The sequence below is a fragment of the Chrysemys picta genome, chromosome 2 (assembly GCF_011386835.1).
Source record: "Chrysemys picta bellii isolate R12L10 chromosome 2, ASM1138683v2, whole genome shotgun sequence".
Lineage (NCBI taxonomy): Eukaryota > Metazoa > Chordata > Testudines > Emydidae > Chrysemys > Chrysemys picta.
The window spans coordinates 172,699,909-172,722,908 of NC_088792.1; the positions used below are offsets into that span (position 1 = coordinate 172,699,909).

At 42.8% G+C, this 23,000-nt stretch overlaps 1 protein-coding gene across 6 annotated transcripts in view; it reads left to right on the plus strand.

Moving 5' to 3' along the window:
* RIPK1 (receptor interacting serine/threonine kinase 1) overlaps positions 1–23,000 on the plus strand; it is a 70,671-nt gene that overhangs the window by 42,923 nt on the left and 4,748 nt on the right. For 5 of the 6 annotated variants that reach the window (XM_005307061.5, XM_005307062.4, XM_005307064.5 and 2 more), the window contains 8 exons: positions 126–279; positions 1,431–1,568; positions 4,787–5,027; positions 7,812–7,961; positions 11,228–11,304; positions 13,632–13,728; positions 18,242–18,844; positions 21,557–21,637. In XM_005307061.5, coding sequence (XP_005307118.2) covers positions 126–279; positions 1,431–1,568; positions 4,787–5,027; positions 7,812–7,961; positions 11,228–11,304; positions 13,632–13,728; positions 18,242–18,844; positions 21,557–21,637 — 1,541 coding nt within the window. Of the gene's footprint in view, positions 1–125; positions 280–1,430; positions 1,569–4,786; positions 5,028–7,811; positions 7,962–11,227; positions 11,305–13,631; positions 13,729–18,241; positions 18,845–21,556; positions 21,638–21,787; positions 22,430–23,000 lie in introns of those variants that run through there. The other variant, XM_065584886.1, reaches the window with a different exon arrangement.

The following is a 23,000-nucleotide window of genomic DNA, read 5'->3' on the forward strand; positions in this document are numbered from 1 at the left end:
ATGAAGATGGACTTACTTTTCTGGCCATCACTTTCACTATGAGTCAACAGGATATTTATGCCTTACTATGCTCTTACCAGTCTGATACCTGTACACAGTGTAATCCTGTAGTTTCCATTTCACAGATATAATGCTTCCCTTCTTGAAGAAGGCAAGATTATGCGCAAACTAAGTCACGATCGGGTGGTGAAATTACTAGGCATCATTCTGGAAGATGGGAACTACTCTCTGGTGATGGAGTATGTGCACAAGGGAAACTTGATGAAAGTACTAAAAACAGTGAGTAGTGAAGTAAATAATCTCTCATACATGCATTCATCAGTTATTATTGCAGGAAGCTGATACTGCTGTATATCTTAAAAATCACTTAGTGGTTTTTCTGGTCTTTTAAGAGATTTTACTTTATGCTTTTATTTGGCAGAAAAAAATAATCAGTGATTTGCTTCGTGTAAGCTTTGGTTTAGGAAGGTTACGGGTGAAATGTTGTTTATACCTTATTCATAAGGGGAAGTGAAAGCAAACTTTCCAATCAGGGTTGATAAGAAGTGTGAAAAGGACAGGTTGTGGTTTTTATTGCCAAAGGAAATAACTATGCATAGAATCTTCAATTTCTGATCCCCTTTTTCCTGCTGTAGGGCCAAATGCAGCCTCTGCCTCTACAGGTACAGCAGATTCTAAAAGCAGCAGAAGGGACAGGAGATTGAAAGGTTATTTATACCCTGTGCACTCTAGGATGTCTTTCTCCATGGCAGGTGGAAGGGGTTGGAAAGATGCCTGGGAGTGGCTAATGAATCTGCCATTCTGTGCATCCAAAGGCCTACTATTCCTCTGGCTTATCCATATAGTGGTGCACAAAGTCCTAGTTGTTACTAGTAGTGGGCTTGAGTACTGGCAGCAGAGTACCCGAAATGTTGCTCTGGTACCATGCTGCTGGGTAAAATAGTCTTTCCCACAACCACTCTCAGACCCCCTGCTGTATATCCCCTTTAATTTACACTGTGTGTAAGTAGGGCAGCCTTTAACCCCAGTGAGTTAGATCTTGGATCTAACGTAGCAGTAGCCTTTGACAGACTCATTCGAGGCTTTTAATCATTGGGCCAAATTCTGCCCTCAGGTACATGTGTTCATTTCCCACTGAAATCTATGAGAGTTGTGCGGATGCATCTATTGAGACCCACTGAAGAGTAATCATAGAGGGCCTGTGTCTGATCTCAGTTCCACCAGTGTAAATATGGAGTTACTCCAGATTTACTCTGGTGCAAGTGAGTGGAATCTAGGTCCAAGAAGGACTTCAGTGATTTTTAATTCCCACTTTGAGCAAAGATACTGTGGGAGGCTGAGAGGGGGAGCCTTTTAAAGGCCATTTGTTTCATTTTATGATGTTCTATGCAATAGTTTTGATAATTTGTATTTCCTGTTCTTTATTTTAGTCCACTATTCCCTTGTCTGTGAAAGGGCGGTTCATCTTGGAGATCATTGAAGGAATGCTTTATTTAAATGAGCAGAGTTTGGTACACAAAGACTTGAAACCTGAAAACATCCTTGTAGACGATGACTTTCACATTAAGGTACTATTAGAATTTAAACCGAGAACACTTGTGATTTGGGCCATAGAGTGCGGTTCCTGCTATATAGGCTGGAGTTTATCAAGGATTAATAACCTAGTAGTCCAGTGGGCTGTCAAAAATCAAATTTTAGTAGCCCATCTTTAAAATGTGGTGGCCCACCTACAAGCTGATCCTGAAATGTTCATTATCTGTCTCTGCCAAAAGTATATGGGATGGAAAGTAGAGAGAAAATACTGGCTTTGCTCACTTGGTTATTTTAGTCATTAATTTATTTACAAGTTATTAATTTTAGACAAACCTCAACAAACACAACTTGAGAAAAAAATAGAAATACCAGAACAGCACATCAAACTGCTTTATGGCAAATATCACACCTTTGTTCCTGTCTCATCTGTGTTTTCTCTTCCTGCGCTTTCCCTCTTCCTGCGTTTTCCTTTTTTAACCTTTTATTTTTTTGTGTGCTTCTTTCCCTCTCTTCCTTACTTTTAGATGTCAGCCAGCAGCTACAGAAGAAAAGCAGTGACACAGACCTTCACAGAAGTGTTTTGTGGGCCTGATCCAAAGCCCATTGAAGTCAACTGAAGTTTTTGTACTGACTTCAGGTGCTTTGAATCAAATCCCCTATTCACAGTGTCTGCTGCTGAGTAAATCTGAGTAGGATCTGCAGCAGCCCATGTCTTTTGTCCTGTGGACATATGTCCTGTGAAGATGAACTACTGAAACAGTCTCCCCTGTCATTACTTGCAGTTATTTAATGAGCCCCTTGTAAGGAAAGCTCTGTTGCTTGATATATGTCACTTGTCATTAGCTCATGTGACATGACAAGTCTGAGCTAACAGCAAATGAAAAACAACAACAACTTTGGAGCATCCTGCAGAGAGGAGAAGAGAAGCTAACTGCAGAGACACCAAATGATTAAGTCCCCATCAATACTGCATATGTAATTGGATAACTAATCTTAATATTTGGTCTTGTTTACATGGATGGAACCAAACCAAGTGCTCATAACCATGTTACAGAACCCCATTAAAGCTCTGAGGCCAAATTTAGAGATGAGTCAGATTTGCTCTGAGCAAGTTGGGTTAACATGGTGGTTAAAGCAACAGCTGGTGACCAGTCTGCACAAGGTCCCCCAACACTGCTAACATCTGTAAGGACAAACCAGTGTTCTAGAGAAGATTGGGCCTAAGGGAGTTAGATAGTCTGGTTTGGTATAAGTCTCCCACAACATGCATGCACCTCCTTACCAACATGTAACTTATACTCACCCATACATGTTATACATCACTTCTGAATTTGGCCTACTAGGGAGCTACAGGAAGTCTAGGGGACACAACGTTTATTAATAGCTACTTATCCGTGATGAATTTATTCACTTAGGGCTAACAAAAATCCCCAAAGTATTACAATGAAACTGAAAATCTAAAATTATAAAACGTTAAAATACTTATACATAAAAATTAAAAAGGACATACACCATTAAACCATATATGATCACCGTATAACTTGCCTTTTCCTTATTTTAGTAGCTGCTCATGCAAATAGAGCAACTGCTCGGATCATAGTACATTGTCAGTTCTTAACAGTTCCTAATCTGAGAGGGCATAAAAAAAGGCATCTGGGACAAAAACACGGAGAGCCATTTTGACCTCAAGTGGCAATACAGGTTATAATGTAATAAATAATGCCCGAAGCCTCATGGACAGAGGTGGTTACATTTCTCGGTGCCAGTATATCGGCTTTCTAAGTAAGTGGTCTTCATTGATTGAAAATGGAGAACTCTCATGGCCCTCCTTAGCAAGTTATTACACAAACTCTCTCAATATCTGGCATACCCAAGAGTCTTTTTAACATGGAGAACCAAGGTGACCTATTTGAAATAGAAATCACTACCATATATATTTGCTTATTAATATCTTCTGTTCTCGACCAGATTATGGATTTCACATTTTAAAACTTAAATCTAATTATTTCCAATTCCGAGAAACCTAGAGAACGCAAATTTATGTGAAAAAGTCCTACTGAGCCGTTCTGCTAAGTCTAACCTTGACAAATGCTATGGGTGCATGCTATGAATGCAAAGCCAAAAATTAATATTCCTATATTGCAATTTGGACAGAATAGAGTTCATACCTGTCACAGCTCTAAGAGCAGCTGGGGTATTATTTGGGAGACCAAGAATCTTCCTGAGAAATTTGTTCTGAATCACTTCCAGTCCCGGGGGCAGTGGGGATCATTCCATCCCCATATTTCTGTGCCATATAAAATCCAAGCGCCATACAAAATCCAAGTCTCAAAATACTCTTAAAGACTGGTGCAATTAAGTGGCCCCCAGGAGTCCAGGAAATATGTAACACAGCTTGCATTGAATTTGAGGCCTTCTTTTGTTACCGGAATATGTTTATCCCACAAACAATTTTGTGTGAATCAGATACCCAGATAGGAGAAAGAGCTAACTTGTTCACTACACTGCCCATTGATCTTCCATTTATGAAACCTCTGTCTCTGACTAAAGACTGTTACTTTAGTTTTCAAATAATCTATCAAGAGGCCCTCCCGTTGACAGTATAAACCAAATGAATTTAATAAACGCTTCAGTCCCAATGGTGTTTGAGATAGAACCATGTTGTCGTCATAGAATAAGACAAAGTGATTCATAATTGCGGGAGCTTGAATACTGATGCCCTTTTAATGCTAAAGCATCATTGATTTAAAAAGAAAAGGGGCTAAGAGACAGCGTTGTCGAAACCCCTTTATAATTGGGATGGAATTGGTTAATTCCCCATCCGGGCCTATCCTAATCTTACCACTGTGTATCTGTGTTGACCGCCTCCACTGGGATGAATTTCACCCTGAACTTCCATTCTCTAACATGATTTTAACCCAGTTTGGTCTCATCCATATAAGCAAAGCCACATTGTGTTATAACATGGTTGGGCTATAACAGTGTCTCAATATGTTAAAATTCAATGTGTCTCAGTTGGCAACAATATTTGATTCAGGCAACAAATTCACTGAGATCTTTAAAATATGATTTAATTGGCCCTCTTTGGTTATACTTATTGAAGAGTTTGAGTTTTCAGATAAGTCGTCATTTCAATAAATATTCCCTCATATTTAACAAACCTTGAGTAATATGTGAAACAATTTGCTCCACCTCTCCCCTTTATTAGCCACATCCTCCATTTTCAGTAGCTCTGATTTGACCTGTTTTACAGATTGCAGATCTTGGCGTCGCCTGCTTTAAAAACTGGAGTAGACTGACCAAAGAAGAGACCAGCCGGCAGAGGAAAATCAAGAGCAATTCCAAGAGCGCATCCAGGAGCGCCGCTGGCACTCTTTTCTATATGGCCCCGGAGCACTTACGCTCAGTTAACACAAAACCTGTGGAGAAGTCAGATGTTTACAGTTTTGGCATAGTGCTCTGGGCAATTTTTGCCAACAAAGAGCCATATGAAAGTAGGTCACTTGGAGAGACTTGTATTGCTAAATGAGTTTCCTTTAAGGAAGCTATAAAACTAAGACTTATAATACTTAGTACATAACATTTTCAAAATGTCCTATAAGCATTAAACAAGTTATTGTCTCTACTCAAGAATAGCTCTTATTCCTCAACTGGTGACCAATAATTGGTACAGCTGCACCAATACTGCCCTTTAAGGGTGGACAAAGACATGTAGAGGTTTGTATTGGTGGGGCTAATTGAAGTTTATCCCTACTTGAAGAAGCAGTAAACCCCAATTAGCTCAGTTGGTACAAACCCTGGCTTGCCTTTGTCTACACTTAAGGATCAGCGTTGATGCAGCTACAGCAATTGTTGGCTACTGATTGCTAAATTAGGGCTATTTCCAAGTACAGACAAGGCCTAATTAATCCTCACAGTGCACCTATGTTGTTGTCATTATCCTGGGGGAAATCTAAAGCAGATGGATTAAGTGACTTGTCCAAGGCCATAGAAGGAGTCACTGTCCAAGGCTGGGATTAGAATTTAGAAATTCCTAACTTCCAGTCCTATGCTTTGACCACTAGACCATTTCTCTTATCAGTCTTAAGATATATCAAAGATTTGGTGGAATCCCAGTTTGTAACATCCATAACACACTTAAAATCAGTTCAGTTACAATATAGCAGATATAGGCACATTTTACTTTTCCATACTGTATTTGTTTCCTTTGATGAATTTCCTGTGAATGTTAGTGAGTGTTGGAAACTCAGAGCATTGCTTGGAGCAGGTTAGGACTGGCCACCAAAGTACAAGCTTCCCCACATAACTCACCCAGTGGCACTCACATCTGACCTGCATCATCCCTGCTATTGCAATTCTGGATCTCATCTGAGCAGAAACTGACATTTCTGACAAACTGTGTGGTGGTTCTACATGATGTAGACAAATAACCGCTAAACTCATATTACTTGGAGGTTTAGTCACACTTTAATTCTGGCTTCCAGAACTGAAAGCAGTACCTCTCGTTAGGAGTGCTTCTCTTAACTGACCACGTATGATAAAGCTGGTGTTAGTTTCTGAAATACCTCACTCCCAGGCATTGGTGGTGATGCTCTGTCATCCTCCTGAAATCCAAACAGACTGATTCCAAGTTTGGAGAACCATTTCCATTTTAAACCCTTGTTGTTTTCCATTTTACTTAGGCCTTGCTAGATTAGTAAAACTCTAGAATCTGAATGAATGCCCTAGTTGGGGATGTTTACTAGTAAAATGACTGGTTTCTGTTGGATCCCCATGTGTCATAGATGCTACTAAACTTATCAACCATTAATTCCTGTTCTCTATAACTCCCTTCCCCACTCCACACCCACCAACACCACCTTTGTTTTTCTCTCTCTCCTCCCCTTCTATATACTTCTGTTGCACTAATCACATTTCACCTGGGGGATTATAACCTTCTCCTCTTGCCATGTTGATACTACACTCCACTTGACTGTACTACACTACACACTGCATTAACTGCCTGTTACAAACCCGTTTGTGCTGAAACTTATACCAGATACTAAAATACTAAATACTGGCTGGGCCAGATTTTCAAAAGGCAGACACAAGTTTTACCTGCAGCATTTGCACTTAGACCTGGACTGCACTTACAAGCTAGGTCAATACAGCTACTTCATTTAGGGGTGTGAAAACTCTATGTCCCTGACTGACGTAGTTAGGCCAATCTAATCTTGGGTGTAGACTCAGCTATGTTGACGGAAGAATTCTTCCATTGATGTAACGATTGTTGTTCAGGGAGTTGGCCAGAAAAAACTTCCATCAAGATAGGCTACACCCACACTATAGGGTTATGTTGCTACAGCTATGCAGACATAGTTATGCCGGTATAGTCTCTGAAATGTAAACATACTCAGAGTGTTATGTGCACTAATCTTGCGTTTGCTCACTGGTCACCTACTTCTTAGTTATGCTAAGTTCTGCCACTGAGTCTGGAAGGGGCCAGAGAAACCCCCAGGAGAATCCTTCCAGTGCAGTGGGCCTGCTTCGCTGGTGGAGAGCCAGGACTGGCTCCAGGGTTTTTGCCACCCCAAGCATCTGGGGAAAAAAAAAGAAGAAGAAGCCACGATCGCAATTGCGATCGGTGGCACTCCGGTGGCAGCTCCACCACGCCACTTTCTTCTTCGGCAGGAATTTGGTGGCAGGTGCTTCCCTCCGAGAGGGACCTGCCGCCGAATAGCCCGACGTGCCACCCCTTCCCCTTGGCTGCCCCAAGCACCTGCTTGCTGGGCTGGTGCCTGGAGCCGGCCCTATGGAGAGCTGGCTTAAGGGATACTTGCCAGACTTGCTCCCAGCCCCGGCACAGACGGCCATGGGAAGCAGAGCAGAAGTTGGAGCAGGCTAAGGGCTGCTCTCACTTATATTGGTCACCAACTAGGCCCCTGAACAGCCCTGGAATACAGGAACAGTAAGATGGCTTAAAACTGCCTTTGAGGCCACATCCCTGTTTTTACTCCAATCACTAGAACAGAGCAACTGAAATTCAGGCCCTAGGGGGTTCAGTTCCGTAACTCTAACTCCTATTGAGTAGGAGATACTCATGCAAGTAACTGAACTCACAGTAAGTACTACTCATCACGAGTGAGGGTTTCAGAGTCAGGTCCATAAAGTAGGCATTTTCATGTGCCAGCAGATCTGTGGGTCTAAATGAGACACTTTCTTTGCTGTTTCTAGGAGATGACCTTTCATGGTAGCAAAACCCTGTGATTAGGAGTCTGATCTGAGATTTTGTTTTTCAGATGCTATAAATGAAACACACATTTGCTTTGGCATCATGAATGGGAACAGGCCAAATACAGAAGATATTAAAGACAGTTGTCCAAAGGAAATTATCGACTTAATGAAGTACTGTTGGCAACAAGAGCCAGAAAATCGGCCGACCTTTTCAGGTAAAATACTGCTTCAGGATTATTTTTGTTTTGACATATCCAGTGTTTTAAAAAATAAGGAAGAATTAAGCTCATTTTGCCATTCAGAAAGGTTATGATTTTTGTTTGTAACAGGCTTGTGTGTTTTAGATTTCTTTTCAAAATAAAAATTAATCTCCTCATACACACAAGTCAAGTCCGTGAACATAAGAACGGCCATACTGGGTCAGACCAAAGGTCCATCAAGCCCAGTATCCTGTCCTCTGACAGTGGCCAATGGCAGGTGCCCCAAAGGGAATGAACAGACAGGTTATCATCAAGTGATACATCCCCTGTCACTCAATCCCAGTTTCTGGCAAACAGAGGCTAGGGACACCATTCCTGCCCATCCTGGCTAATAGCCATTGATGGACTTATCTTCCATGAATCTATCTAGCTCCCTTTTGAACCCCGTTATAGTATTGGCCTTCCCAACACCCTCTGGCAAGGCGGTTGATAGTCCGGAGGTTGATAGTCCGTTGCGTGAAAAAATACTTTCTTGTGTTTGTTTTAAACCTACTACCTATTAATTTCATTTAGTGGCCCCTTGTTCTTGTATTATGAGAAGGAGTAAATAACACTTCCTTATTTACTTTCTCTATACCACTCATGATTTTATAGACCTCTGTCATATCCCCCCTTACTCGCCTCTTTTCCAAGCTGAAAAGTCCCAGTCTTATTAATCTCTCCTCATACGGAAGCCATTCTATACCCCTAATCATTTTTGTTGCCCTTTTCTGAACCTTTTCCAATTCCAATATATCTTTTTTGAGATGGGGTGACCATATCTGCATGCAGTACTCAAGGTGTGGGCATACCATAAATTTATATAGAGGCAATATGATATTTTCTGTCTTATTATCTATCCCTTTCTTGAGGATTGCCAACATTCTGTTTGCTTTTTTGACTGCCGCTGCACATTGAGTGGATGATTTCAGAGAACTATCCACAGTGATTCCAAGATCTCTTTCTTGAGTGGTAACAGCTAATTTAGACCCCATCATATATGTATAGTTAGGATTATGTTTTCCAATGTGCATTACTTTGCATTTATCAACATTAAATTTCATCTGCCATTTTGTTACCCAGTCACCCCGTCTTGTGAGATCCTTTTGTAGCTCTTCGCAGTCTGCCTGGGACTTATCTTGAGTAGTTTTGGATCATCTGCAAATGTTGCCACCTCACTGTTTACCCCTTTTTCCAAATCATTTATGAATATGTTAAATAGGACTGGGACCAATACAGATTCCTGGGGGACACCACTATTTACCTTTCTCCATTCTGAAAACTGACCATTTATTCCTACCCTTTGTTTCCTATCTTTTAACCAGTTACCAATCCATGAGAGAACCTTCCCTCTTATCCCATGACTGCTTATTTTGCTTAAGAGCCTTTGGTGAGGGACCTTGTCAAAGGCTTTCTGAAAATTTAAATACACTATATCCACTGGATCTCCTTTGTCCGCATGCTTGTTGACCCCCTCAAAGAATTCTAGTAGATTGGTGAGGCGTGATTTCCCTTTACTAAAACCATGTTGACTCTTCCTCAACAAATTATGTTCATCTGTATGTCTGACAATATTGTTCTTTACGATAGTTTGCCCAGTACTGAAGTCAGGCTTACAGGCCTATAATTGCCGGGATCACTTCTGGAGCCCTTTTTAAAAATTGGCATCACATTAGCTATCCTCCAATCATCTGACCTGAATTCTGAATAAACTCTGGACCACATTCTCTGTAGATATACATTGGCATAGCTTCATTGACTTCAGTGGAGCTTTGCCAACTTACCCCAGCTGAAAATCGATCACCTTGTTTTCATCATAGGGTAACCCTCCTCTTTAATGTCACAAAAAGCCTGATATTGGGAGACACTCACCACTTCATAGGACTGGCCCTAAGTAATTCAGCCTTCCAAGATTTGGCTTAAAAAACTGTCTCAGACATAACTTTCGCTAAGCTACTATCTTGAGCTATGTAATAGCCATTGGCTATAACTAGCTAATTCTCTTCCAATAAGACCAGTCAATGGGAGTCTTTCCATTGGCTTGAGTGGATTTGGGATGATGCTTCTAGCTTTTCAGCAGGTAAAAACTGCTGCTCTTGCTCTGTCTTCCTGGCTCTCAGTACACTGGTGACTAAAACAAAAAAGAAAAGCTACTGCATGAAAAGCGTTGGTTCTAGGCAGTAGCACTGATACTGCAGGCAGCTGTTTGGTATGCAGTGTGTATAAGTTTAAAAGTTCACCACAGAAATATGCACACCTGCATTTTTTTTTTTAGCTCTTTAATACCCTGTTAGGGGCCTACTTGCTATCCCATTCTCAAACCTGCATATTCCGCTGCTAGTACATCATGTCTATACGAGTACTGTGCCTCAGTTTCTCCTCATCAGTAAAATGGGATTAGTGATAATAAAACACTTCTCAGAGAAGGTAAGTAGTATTATAAAGCTGTTATGAGCAGACCCAGTCAATGGGACCACTCATGGAGCAAGGCACTCCATTTGGGATATAGTTTGTATATGAGGTGCTTTGCAGATTTTGACTGCCCATGGCACATGAAGGTGAGATGAAGGGGATGGATGAGGATGAGGGAGAAGGCCTCTCCCTCTTTTTGCATGTCCTGCAAAAGGGCCAGTCCCAAATTGCAGTCCTTGTGCTTGGGGGAGCACAGAAACCTGCTCCCTCCATGCACCCTAGAGGGGGTATCTCAAAGAATAGGGGTCCATTACACAGCTGATTGCATGGAAAGGGCATATGCTGTGGGTGCCACCTGGTATCCAAAGCTCCCTGGCTCAGGCCAGTGATTATATACCAGAGTTTGGCCCTAAAGCTGGATAGAATTGTATCTTTGTCTTGCTAAGACACTACAGGAGCTTAGAACATAGGAAGCAAAGCATAATACTGTTGGAAGACCCTGGCTGTCACTCACTGTCTTTGTAGTCACCTGTCGTAAAGTTACAGCCTGTGCGGGCTTTGCAGTTGTGTAGGTAGGTGTTTATTAAATAGCCCAATGCAACTGAATGTATGCAATACTTAAAAGTGAACAAGAATTCAAGAATGTTCTCATTACATTCCTTTTTAAGACTAAATCAGCCCCGCTAACATTGCTCTAATTTTTATGAGCCAACTCCTGTTATAAACTTATGTAACTAACTGGTTAATGTTTTGGTGGAAGTGAGCTAAGCAGCACAGTCATTTATATTTGCCATTTAAAACTACTTTCTCCTAATCTTCCTTTCCTGCAGAAATTAGTCAGAAATATAAGCCATTTTACTGTGAGCAACTAGAAAAAGATGTTGAAGATGACTTGAGAAAGATAAAGGTAAGTAGCATCCCAGATGCTTCCTAGCGTAACTTGTAAGTAAAAAACACACACATACATACAGGGCCAGATTCTAACACCCTTACTCACACTAAGTAATACTATATTCAATAAGCACTCCCAGTGATTCCAATAGGTCTGCTTGTGGAGTAAAGGGCTACTTAGTGCAAGTATGGGTGGCAGGTAAAAAAGCCCTGTGAGCTAGATTCTGATTGCCAGTGAGTAGAACTTTCCTCCATTAGAAATTCTGCTGAAATCACATTTACGTTAGTTTTGTACTGGTGTTACTGCATTGACATTAATGGAAATCAAAAGAGACTATTTGTTGAGCAAGCTACTTTTCAGTATGAGTTAAGGTGACAGAATCTGGTTCATAGTTTATGAAGTGTTATTGCTGAGGTTTTTAAATACATACAGTTTACATAATACCTAGCACAGAGAGGCCTGAACCTGGTTGAGACCTCTAAGCATTACTGTAATCTAAATTAAAAAAAGAGTCAGGAAATTCAAAGTTTTGAGTCCTCTCTCAGCTGTAACTTGGTTCCCTGTTCCTCCTATAGGATGTAGCTTGCAAACTATTGTGCAGAAGGATGCTTTCCTGATTTGAAATAATAATGAAAAGGCAAGTTACTTCCTGGCAAATGCTTTGGGCCAGATTGTGGAGCCCTGAGTCACACTGGAAAACATTTACTCATTGGAGTAGTCCTACTGACATTAAGGGCCTGATGCTGTGGCTGAACCCTGAAATGAAAGTACCACTTATATGGAGGTGACAAGGACTGCATCCCCAATATTTTAAACTAATAATTGACAGTGTCCCCATGGTGCCACTGTTCTGCCACACAGCCATGTTTTGTCAGGTGCTTTCCCCTCTCCCTGAAATTGCAGGATGGGGAATTAAAACATTTCTGATTTGGGAAATCCAGGCAGTGACTTTGAAGATGTGTCCAGTATTCTTTGGCAAGATAGCAAAGCTTTGCAAAATAAAGTTGACAAAACAGACAAATATTCTTCTGGAACTGATTCTACCACTCATACTAATTCTGAGTAGTAAATATTTTATATTATGTGGCTTTTGGGTGCTACCAATCAGGATCGTGCTGGGCTCTGCACAAGCACAAAAGAGACAATCCCTCAATGGCTGAGAGTCTAAAGGCAGAAACAAATCAGGGGTAGGAGATATGGATACAACATACAAGCAAATGAATATGGTTAAGTAACAAAGCTGTACCAATATGTTTTGTAGCTTTTTACGGTTTGATTTTTGAGTAGCACTTTTCTCTGCAAATAGTCTCTTTGAAATAAGACAAGGGTGGAGTATGCTGCACTCTTTACCAATGGGACTTTTCCTGGAGCAGGGTAATACACAGTTGCATAAGCAGGGTGTCAGAATCAGGCCCTAACAGAAGGCCAAAATGAAGTTTTGAACTTTGAACACCTGGGATCAAGATATGTTTCCTGGAAGAGATTGTTGTTGGTATTTAATTTGTGAAAAGACTTCCTGGTAAGACAGTGACTAATGACTTTCTGAGAAGTGCAAGTAAGAGCAACAGGTCAAATCCAGAAGTCCTTAATCTGGTAAAACTGCACTTGACTTCAAGTTTTACTTGACTAAGGACATCAAAAAGGCATGAATGACTGGAACATCAAAATGCCAGGGTAAAGATGATTATTCCTTGGGCCTTGCAAAATGAAGACAAGGGTTTGCAAAGGTGAAAGTGCAGTGAAACACTAAAACATTCCTTCCAAGGATCTTCACCAAGCTCCCTGTCCCCATATCCCACATATAAACTGTTGTCAGAACAAGGCCATAGCTGTGGATTATTTTTTTCCAGTTAAGCTCTACATGTAAAAACATAAAATAGGGCATGATTCTGGTACCTTTACCTTAAGCAGCATCTTACTCTGCAAGCAATCCTATAGATTGCAATGTGATAAGACTGTGACTTGTAGGTACAGACCTGAGTTGGGAGCAGTGCAGTGAGTCACTGTCTAGTCCAATGGGATTAGCTCATGGACTAAGGCAGTAGTCAGTGTGAGTAAGGGCACAGTTTGGCCAGATCAGAGACTCATGCCCTATATTTACATAGTAATCAGTCCTGCCTTCCTTGAAAGCAGACACTGCTTGTCTGTAAACTTAGCCTGACTAGTAAGCAAGCCCTGCAAAGCAATGATCGTGGTCCACCAGCGTTCTACCAACAAAGAACATGAGATGCACGCAAGCTGTTCACTTGGGCCACTCGCTATGGGGATGCATTTGGTTTCTACAGTAAAGATGCTTCCTTTGCTTAAACTTTCATGTGCTGCATATTTTTTCCTGTGTACAGAAAGTGTACCCTGGGCCAACTGAACTTGTGAAAAGGATGCAGTCCCTTCAGATAGACTCTGTCGCAGAATCTCCAAATAACGGACATGCACAAACAGGTGATTATTACATCACTTCATAACACTATTTCATATTGCCTGCTTAGGGAAAATTGGGGACAAATAAAATTGATTCCATTATTATATTATTATTATTATTATTCAAAGCTGCAACTAACAGACCCAGTTGTTCAGAACTCGGGAGTGAATCTAGAGCACTGAATAAAAAGATCAGATTTATCTGCTGTTCTAAAATGCAAGTCACAAAGACACTATCTCTTGATCACTATTTCCAGGCTCTACAGTTTGGAAAAAAAAAAAAAAAACAGGTTATTTTTAAACTCTTGTGCTTTTGTCTCTGTGCAGAAAATATTTTCTCTTTCCATCTGTACTTCATTTGTTCAATACTTGATTTGTCCATCGCCACATTACATTATATATTCACTTTAATAACATCCTTTAGCTTTCCCTCTGTTGATTCACACCAACAAACTTTTGCTTGGTCTTTAGGCTTCAGTTCCGCGCTATATCAGTCTTTGGAGTTATCTTGTCTTCCCAGTCCAACCTTAGTGCCCTGAGAACAACTAGAGTGAAAAACTAGAACGTCACTTGTTTTAAGATCTTGCGCCCTATTGATTCTGCCTTGGACACCATGGGATTGGTCGTGGGTTACTCCATTCATCTGTTCCTTCCTTTGTCACATATCAGCTCAAATCCTGGTTTGTTTCACAGCTTTGAGGAAATATATAGTTGTAGATAATTATATGTGGCCATAGTGGAAAGTGTGTGTCTGTACTTCTTTCTCCCAAGTGCCCTGTTAGCAAGAGTTCAAATCTGTAGCACTGTGTAACAGATCCACCATCCTAGAGTTCCCCCTTATGGCCTTTAGGTGGTCTCTTGTGTTGTGACCTTGCCAGGTTCCCCTAGTGTCCCCCTCCTTCCATGGTCACCACTGTCCTTAAAGTCCCAAATAATGTCCACTACAACTGGTAAATAACATAATCAACTCAAATGTCTTCTGTTCCTCCTGGGGTCTTTCTATAGTCCTGGACTCTCTGCCAAGCAGTGACAAACCAAAATAATACCATTAAACCACTCCCAGCAGTGTGATGCATGTGATTGATTATAGGCTCTCTGTCTAGTTCTCAGAATCCTTCATCCTGTTCTCAGGACACTGGCTGGTAGAGCTAATCCTTCCTCTGCATTTTCCAGGTTTACCTCTCTTCCTAGCTCTTGCCAGCCAGCCCTCTCTCACTCAGAGAGCATATTAGATATCATCTCTCCTGGGCCTCCTCCCAGCTGCCCTGACCTCCTTCCTTCAAGGCCTCCTTGAGCTTGACTCACCCTTTCCAGGTGTTCCCAGGCAGTACTAATAGAGCTTTCAGGCTCCAGTTAATCCCTTTTCACCTGTGGCAGTGTGACAGGGTGCTCTACTCACCACAGGTCTGGCACCTCCTCCTGGCCATTCTGGGGAACAGTTCAACACCTCTCCCCAAAGCTGCAAACCGTCCCTCCATCTCTGTGTGCAGCCGCTCTCTCACTCTAGGAGTTGCTGTGGCCACATCATGACTCACTCCCCCAGCTAGGTCACTACTGTGGTTTCCCCTTTTGAGGGGGGAGGGGAAAGGAAGACATCTCTTCTGCCAAACAGACTCAGGCAGTCTTCCTATGCACTTCCCCAGTGGCTGGTTGGGAAACCTGGGCCCATTCTCTACTCCATGTTCTGGCTCAGGCACCTTCTAATCAGCAGTCAAGGTCTGTTCCATCCCATACCTTGCTGCATTTTCCTTAGCCCTGTCCTAACCTTTGGCTCTCCTTTCCTTCTCTGTCAGCTTCACCACTCCCTTCTCCCAGTGAGCAACTACAGGCTACACATCTCTGCTACCTCCAAACCCTCTTCCCAGGCAGTGACTGCAGATTTTCCCAGGAGTCCCCCTGTTTCCATTTTCCTTTATTTTATATAGCCCCTCCCTCCCCATTCCTGCACAGGTGAGATATTCTCCAGTTAGCTGCCTCCAGCCCAAATACTCCAGTTTGCAGCCTAATTAATAGATTGGGCCCATCTGGCCTAATTCAGCTTTTGCAGGGCCAGTGTGGGGTGCACACCCCATCACAGGCAGGTTTACATATCCCATCACACACTCACATATAAGCAATGTTAGAAAATCCAGTAAAAACTCCTGCAAAGTTTTCTTTTGCTCAGACCATTTTGAAGAGGGATAGCTCAGTGGTTTGAGCATTGGCCTGCTAAGCCCACAGTTGTGAGTTCAATCCTTGAGGGGGCCATTTAGGGGTCTGGGGCAAAAATCTGTCTGAGGATTGGTCCTGCTTTGAGCAGGGGGTTGGACTAGATGACCTCCTGAGGTCCCTTCCAACCCTGATATTCTATGATTTCTATGAACTAGATTATGTGATCCGTCTTATCATCTGCCTGACAAACCTCATCCCAAAGACAGGTTAGCAACAACTCATACCATTCTTCAGCAGAGGTAATGGATTTCAGTAGGGCTACATTTTTAATGTGCAAGTTACGTTTTCTTAGGAAAAATATTAAAACGTAGCAGCACCATGTTACAAACTCTCTCATCCTTTAAAAAAAACTTGGTGTGAATGTGGTGTTTGTAAAAGGTGATACCCTGACAACCTTGCAGATTAAAGTCCTCTCTTTATCCAGTAAATAGACACAGTGCAGCCAGTGGTAGTGTAAGGGCATGTATATGCTTGTGTTTTAAAAACCCAGGCTCCGAGACTCCTTGCCACGGGTGTACAGACCTGGGTTCATGCTGTAGCATTAAGAACAGTGTAGACATTGCAGCCTCCCTAGGCTTCAGAGCCCAGACTCCAGCCTGAGCCTCAGATTCATTGCCATGGGTTTTAAAACTCAGTGTAGACATACTCTGAGGCTATGTTTACACTAGAGAGCTTACAGTGGCACAGCTGTACTGATGCAGCTGTGCCACTGTCAGATCTCTCATGTAGCCGCACTGTGCCAATGGGAGAGAGCTCTCCTATCAACATAATTAAACCACCCCCAATGAGTGGCAGTAGCTGTGCACACTACCACTTATGCTGGCATAACTTATATCACTCAGAGGTGTGTTTTTTCACATCCCTGACCGACGTAAGTTTTGCCGACGTAAGTGGTAGTGTAGACATGCCTAAGAGGCTCCACCAATAGTCCTCAAGCCTGCCCTGGAGGATCATTTGTAGAGACGGTAGGGTAGTTCAGAGTCCATGACATTCAATCTAGTACCTGTCTGTTGAGTGCTGACAGTTGCCAACTATAGTGGGGTTGTTTTTTTCCTCTTGCAATGGTGATATTTATCCACTTGAAACCAGAGTAAGTCAACCAAGTCACATTTACCATGTAGCAGCCATCAGATAGTAAGTTTTCATTCACCACCAACCTGGATTGGATTCAAATGTATTCTAGAGATAGAAAGGTCAACATTCCATATATCATTACCAATCCCCTGATTATCCAGTCCCACATAAGCTTTGTTCTAAGGCTACAGTGGCTTTTTTGAGCCCCATTATTTTCAGTGGTGCCCAACATCTACAAGACCATTTCAAAGCTCCATGTTGATGCTGTAATCCTTTTAAATCTCAATAGGAGATCCTCTTCAGCCCCATGCTACAAATAAACAAATAACATGATAAAAAATCAGGTTTTGACATATTTGTTCAGTCTTGCGATGCTATAGAATGCTTAGCATTAGAATTCAAATAATCCATTTCAGACCACAAGCAAACCTTTCGTTGTCTCTAAGGGAAGCTGTGTGCACCCATCCAAGGACAGAATTTATCTGTAAGGTTTAGGTGAAAATCATGGGTTACGTCCTTCTTTGCCCATAGACATGAAATGGATCTTTATTAAAATGTATTCTCTGAACTCTAGAAGAACAAGCTAGACAGAGATTGAAAATCAAAGTTCATTAAAAATACAGAATGATGCATTCATAAAGGCTAATTTGAGATTTGCTGGGATAGGACCATTGAAAGAAATGTGACTTTTAGTGCTGTATAAAGTAGCACCTACAGTGAAATTCTGTGAGTCTGATTTTCCACTATCTCTCTCCAATTTTGTGCAGTATAACTCCATTGGAGGTAAATTAGTGAACCAGGCCCTCTAAAGTCCAAGACCTTTCATTCTTCCCTTCTTGGCCTGATGTGTTGTGTTGTATTTCTGTGCCATGTTCTGCTTAGAGGTGGCTGCAGTTCAGTGGTGCTTGAAACATTTACTATCCCTATACATACCGTACTGTCTATAAGATCCGGTCTTGTAGCAATGAAGTCACTGAGCTTTTGCCATTGATTTCAGTATGGTCAGATCCACAGTTTATAAAGTGGTCTGTGATCATTTCAGATGAAAAGGTCTTAAGTAAAATGTAAAATACAGTATTATCTTTTCTAGAAAAAATTACCTTTGGTTACATGTTATGAATTATTTAGCTGTTTTTAATATAAAAATGCTAGTCTCTTCCATGGTGGTGTTGAGATGTAATTGAAAACTACAGTTGTACCTTTGGATTATGGGATAATTCAAATATTTAATTTCCCTTCCTTACTGCAGATCAGCCCAATTCCCTACATAGCTCTCAGGGTCTCATGACTGGCAATGTGGATGAAGCCATGTTTGCTCCCTTTCCGGCAAACCAGCCTGTCGAGAGCTGTGAGACCTCCTTTGAGGCCTCTATGGGCCTAGAAAGAAAACTGCAGGATGAATTAAATTATCATAAGTATGGCAGTCGGATGGATAATTCAGAAAGCCAACCTGTGATATACAGTGCTGAAAAGAGAGAGGAGGAAAGAAGACGAAGGGTGTCCTTTGATCCATTTGCAACTCCACCTGCTGCTCCACAGATGTCTGAATCGTATCTGAAAGCTGAAAGCACAAGGTCAAAAGCCTATAGTAACATGACCAATTACAGTCATTTACAACAACCACCACCACCAGCTGCAGCAACTCCAATATGGGAAAATGTACCATACAATCCAAATATTATGCATGGGACGAGGCCTCTAGATCCGATAATAGGATGTCCAGAGGATCTCTATGGATCAAATTCAGCCAATACATTTAGTCTGAATAAACCCCCTGTGCCTGAATCTGGCCTAGACCAGCATCCACAAGCATCCACACCTTTGTTTCCAAAGAGCCCGAATACAGAGACAGGTAGGTGAGATATTTGTCTTATTACTTTTTTATCTAAAACACAAACAGTACTCCTTTTGTCGTCTTCCAGAAGTAAGATGGCCACTGATCATTTTGTAGCTCATATACCAGCAAGCAGCTGATTTTTTACTCTCAGGCAGTGGTGCTGGTAGCAATGTTCCGTTAGACATATTATGGTCCACTGCTCTTTGTTTTCCTGACACTTTGATATCACTTCAGTTCACTAAAATGCTGTGGGCTTGATTCTCCTCACATGCTTGTTTAACTCCATTGACTTCAATTGAGTTACTCCTGATTTACATCAGTGTAGGAGAGAGAAGAATCAAGCCACTGACTGCATGCTATTATCCAGTTGGTACTCCTGGGGGAGTTATGCGCCACTCCGCAATGCAGAATTTTGCAGAAATTAACTTTGTGCATGCAGAATTTCCTTTCCCCCACAGAAATGGGCTGCAGTTCTGCTAGCCACCACTAGGGGCCACTGGACTCAGCAGAGCCCAGCTTGCACATAGAAGACACTGCTGGGGGGAGGAGGAGGGAGCTAGAGGATTCCTGGCAGCTGCAGTTCCCAGCATGCTCTGAGGGAAGGAGAGGGCGACGCGCAGGAAACTCTGTGCAAGCCTGGGACCAAGCATCAGACTGTTTCTCCCTCTGGATCCCTGGGCTCTGGGGGAGGAGGGGAACAGGTGTCTGGGCAAGGGGGTGCCCTGTAGCTGGGCTCTGGGGAGGGACAGAGTGTGGGTATCTGGACTGAGGGGGCCCACCAGGAGGCTCTGGGGAGGAGGGGGTTGAGGTGTATTAGCTGGAGGGCCCCACAGCTGGGCTTTGTGGCGGGGGGAGGGGGAAGGGGTTGTGAGTGTCTGGCCCCCTGGCTGGGCTCTGGGGTGGGGTGGGGTGGGCAGAGAAACAGGAACTGGGTTGTTATAGAGGTTTCTTTAACTCTCTACTCCTGGGGGAATTTTTGTGTGTGTCTGTATTGTTACAGACATACTTGCTGACCGGTATTTTGAAATAAATTACCAAAATAATTGAAACTGGCATGATTATGTAGTGTTATTTTGACAAATACAATTTGCAGAATTTTAAAATATTGTGTGCAGAATTTTTATTTTTTTTGGCGCAGAATGCCCCCAGGAGTAAATTGGCAGTTGAATAACTGATAAACTCTCCCAACCCATCTAGGGTGAAAGAACCGTAAACAAGAACAATCACCAAATTGTGCTAGAAGCAAATGGTAGTTGTTTTTAGACTCACAAAGGTGTGTAAAATGAGTCAGAATCTTACTGCAGGTCAGTTGCAGCACAGAAACAGTGTTAGAGTGAGGATTTTTGGTACCTTTCAGAAAATGAATCTTTGCCGGCTCTGGTGGCTTGATTGGGTAAATGCTGTAGCAGATGAAGATCCATGTTCATAAGTGACCCTAAATTCAAGCCAACAGGAAGCTGACACTCTTAGCTGTACAGAGAGCACGTTATATCTAATGCTGCTATGGCAATGCCTCTCAGCAATTGCAGGTGAGGTATGTATCCTCAGGAACAGAAGGCTATGGAGGCAGAGAAAGGAGAGAATATTGAGAGTTTAGCAAAAATAAACATAAACAAACAGGTCAATAACCATGTGTTCAGTGGAGTTTGTCCCATACCATTTAGGAAAAGGACAAGGTATTATACAGATTAATCATCTTACCCTAGATGCTGGATTTTCCGGGTATGGTATTCCTTTTCAGCACTTTACACTAAGAAACCACAAGGTGCCACAGAGTTGACAGAGAGAATGCAAAAAAATGCTGTATGGAGAGTCTGCGATTGCTGTCTATATCAATATATTGATTGAGAGGAGTTTGTGAGAGCTGTGACTGTCACATCTGCAGGTGGAAATTGTAACTCTCAAAATCACTAATAAAGTTAAATATTTGGATAGAAAGAAAAGAAATGCAGAAGGGATTATTGGGAAGCAGCATGATATAGTGGAGAAGATACCAGACTACGAGCATGGCCACCCAGAGATTTGGTGGATGGTAAGCCAGGATGTGAATGTATAGCACACTAGCCTGCTGTGGGATAAGTTGCCCTATGGACGCTGCTGCCATGTATTAAAAATGCCATGCTTAGTGTTTCAAACAGCAGTAAGTCAAAGTGCACTACAGAAGTTGTGCATGGCAGCAGGGTTCACAGGGTGACTTAAGGCATGGCATGCTAGTGTGCTGTACTTTCATACCCTGGCTTGCTGCCAACTAAGGTTCCATATAGGCAAGCCCTGAGAATCAGATGACCTGCCAGCTCTTCTGTTTACTTGTTGTGTTACCTTAGGCTGGAATTTTCAAATTTGTGTACCTAAAATTAGGTACCTAAATCCATATCTAGACTCTAATCCTGCACTGGAATCTGCTAGCAAAGGAACTCTTACATCTGTGTGGAATCCCATTGGTCACACTGGCACTTTGCCAGTGTCTATGCTAGAGGAACTTGACACAGAATAAGGTTGTTACGCACTTCACTAAGCTATAAGGTGTTTAATTAAATATACTTTTATTGGATTTGTTAAAAAGCTTCTTAACTTTTTGGGTAACAGCACCTTTTCCCCCCTCTGTATAAGGAGCATTAACTGTGTTCTTATACTATTATAAATATTACAACAGTTTTGAAGTACTTGTGCCTTTAGGTTTTTGATTACCAAATACGTTTGGCATTTGTGTGTTTTGTAATTATTCAGGCAAAATGGAATCCAATCCTTTTAAGAAGGGGAATTTTGCATATACGCCTACTACACCTGTACAATACAAAATGAGCACAGGTAAATGCTGTAGCATTGATATTTCCTAACAACTAACACCATATGCATGCTAACCTGATTTCAAAACTTTTTGACCAGCTTTACTAAAAAGTGAAACTGAAATCTCTACCTCTAAAAACTGTTAATGAGATACGTCTCTTTGTTTTACAGGGTATCTTTAAGCACCATGTAGATGTGTTATAAAGTACAGAGATATGAAGTGTCATGGCTCTGAGAGACAAACTGCATGATTTTCCAGGGCTTTACAGAATTGTGAAATCATGACTTCATGCCTGGATTCACTTCTTTGAGAAGTGAAACTATAAGCCAAATCTGAGTCTTCAAAAGCTTCATTTTTCACTTGTATTTAGGCCTTGTTCAAAAAAGCATTTTTGACTAAAAATGAAGCTGTTGAAGTAGTTAACCAACCACAAATGTGTTTATTGCTACTAGGGATGTAAAAGATTAATCGGTTAACCGGTAAGAATTAGCCTTACTGGTTAACCCGCCTTAACCATTAACCCCGGGCTGGCCTACCATAGGGTTACCATCCGTCCGGGTTTCCCCGCACATGTCTGACTTTTTCAGTGTTAAATGGCTGTCCAGGGGGAGATTTCTAATCAAGTAGAAATGTCCGGGATTTTCCCCTTCCCCTCCTGCGGAGTGCGGCGCGGCTGATTGGACGCCTGGCCTGATTGAAAGCCGCTCGCAGCCACTAGGGCCTCTAGCAGTCAGAGTCCCTCCCCCTCCCCCGCTCCCTCCTCCACCACAGAGCAGCGGCAGTGTTTGATTCCAAGTGGAGCCTGCATTTCTCCCTCTGCCGGGTGAGCGGGGGGGGAGCAGGGCAGGCGGCGGGGGGGGGAGGGGTGTAGAGGCTACAGGGGCAGGGCAGGCAGGGGGCACAGAGGCTGCAGGGTGAGTGGGGAGCAGGGGGCACAGAGGCTGCAGGGGCGGGGGCATGCAGAGGCTGCAGGGGCAGGGCAGGCAGGGGGTGCAGAGGTAGGGTGACCAGATCACCCAAGACAAATATTGGGACGCAGGGGGAGAGGGGGGCGACGCGGGGGGCGGGGCCAAAAAAAAACAAAAAACCCTTCCTCCGCAAGCGCTGGAGGGAGGCCCGGGAGACTCAGGGGAAGCGCGGGGCCGGGGTGAGTAACAGTCCGGCCTGGCCCCGAGCAGGCAGGACTCAGTTGGGTGGTTGGGAGAGGAGGGGGGCGGCCCCGCGGGGCCAGGCGGGCTGTTCTCACCCCCGGCCAGCGGGACTCGGGAGCAGCTGCTGCTGCAGCTCCCACTGCCGCAGGGGGGAGGAAGCGGCCATGGCGCTCCGCGGCTGCAGCTCTGGCGCCCCCCGAACCCCCCGAGCCAGGGCCTGCTGCGGGGACCC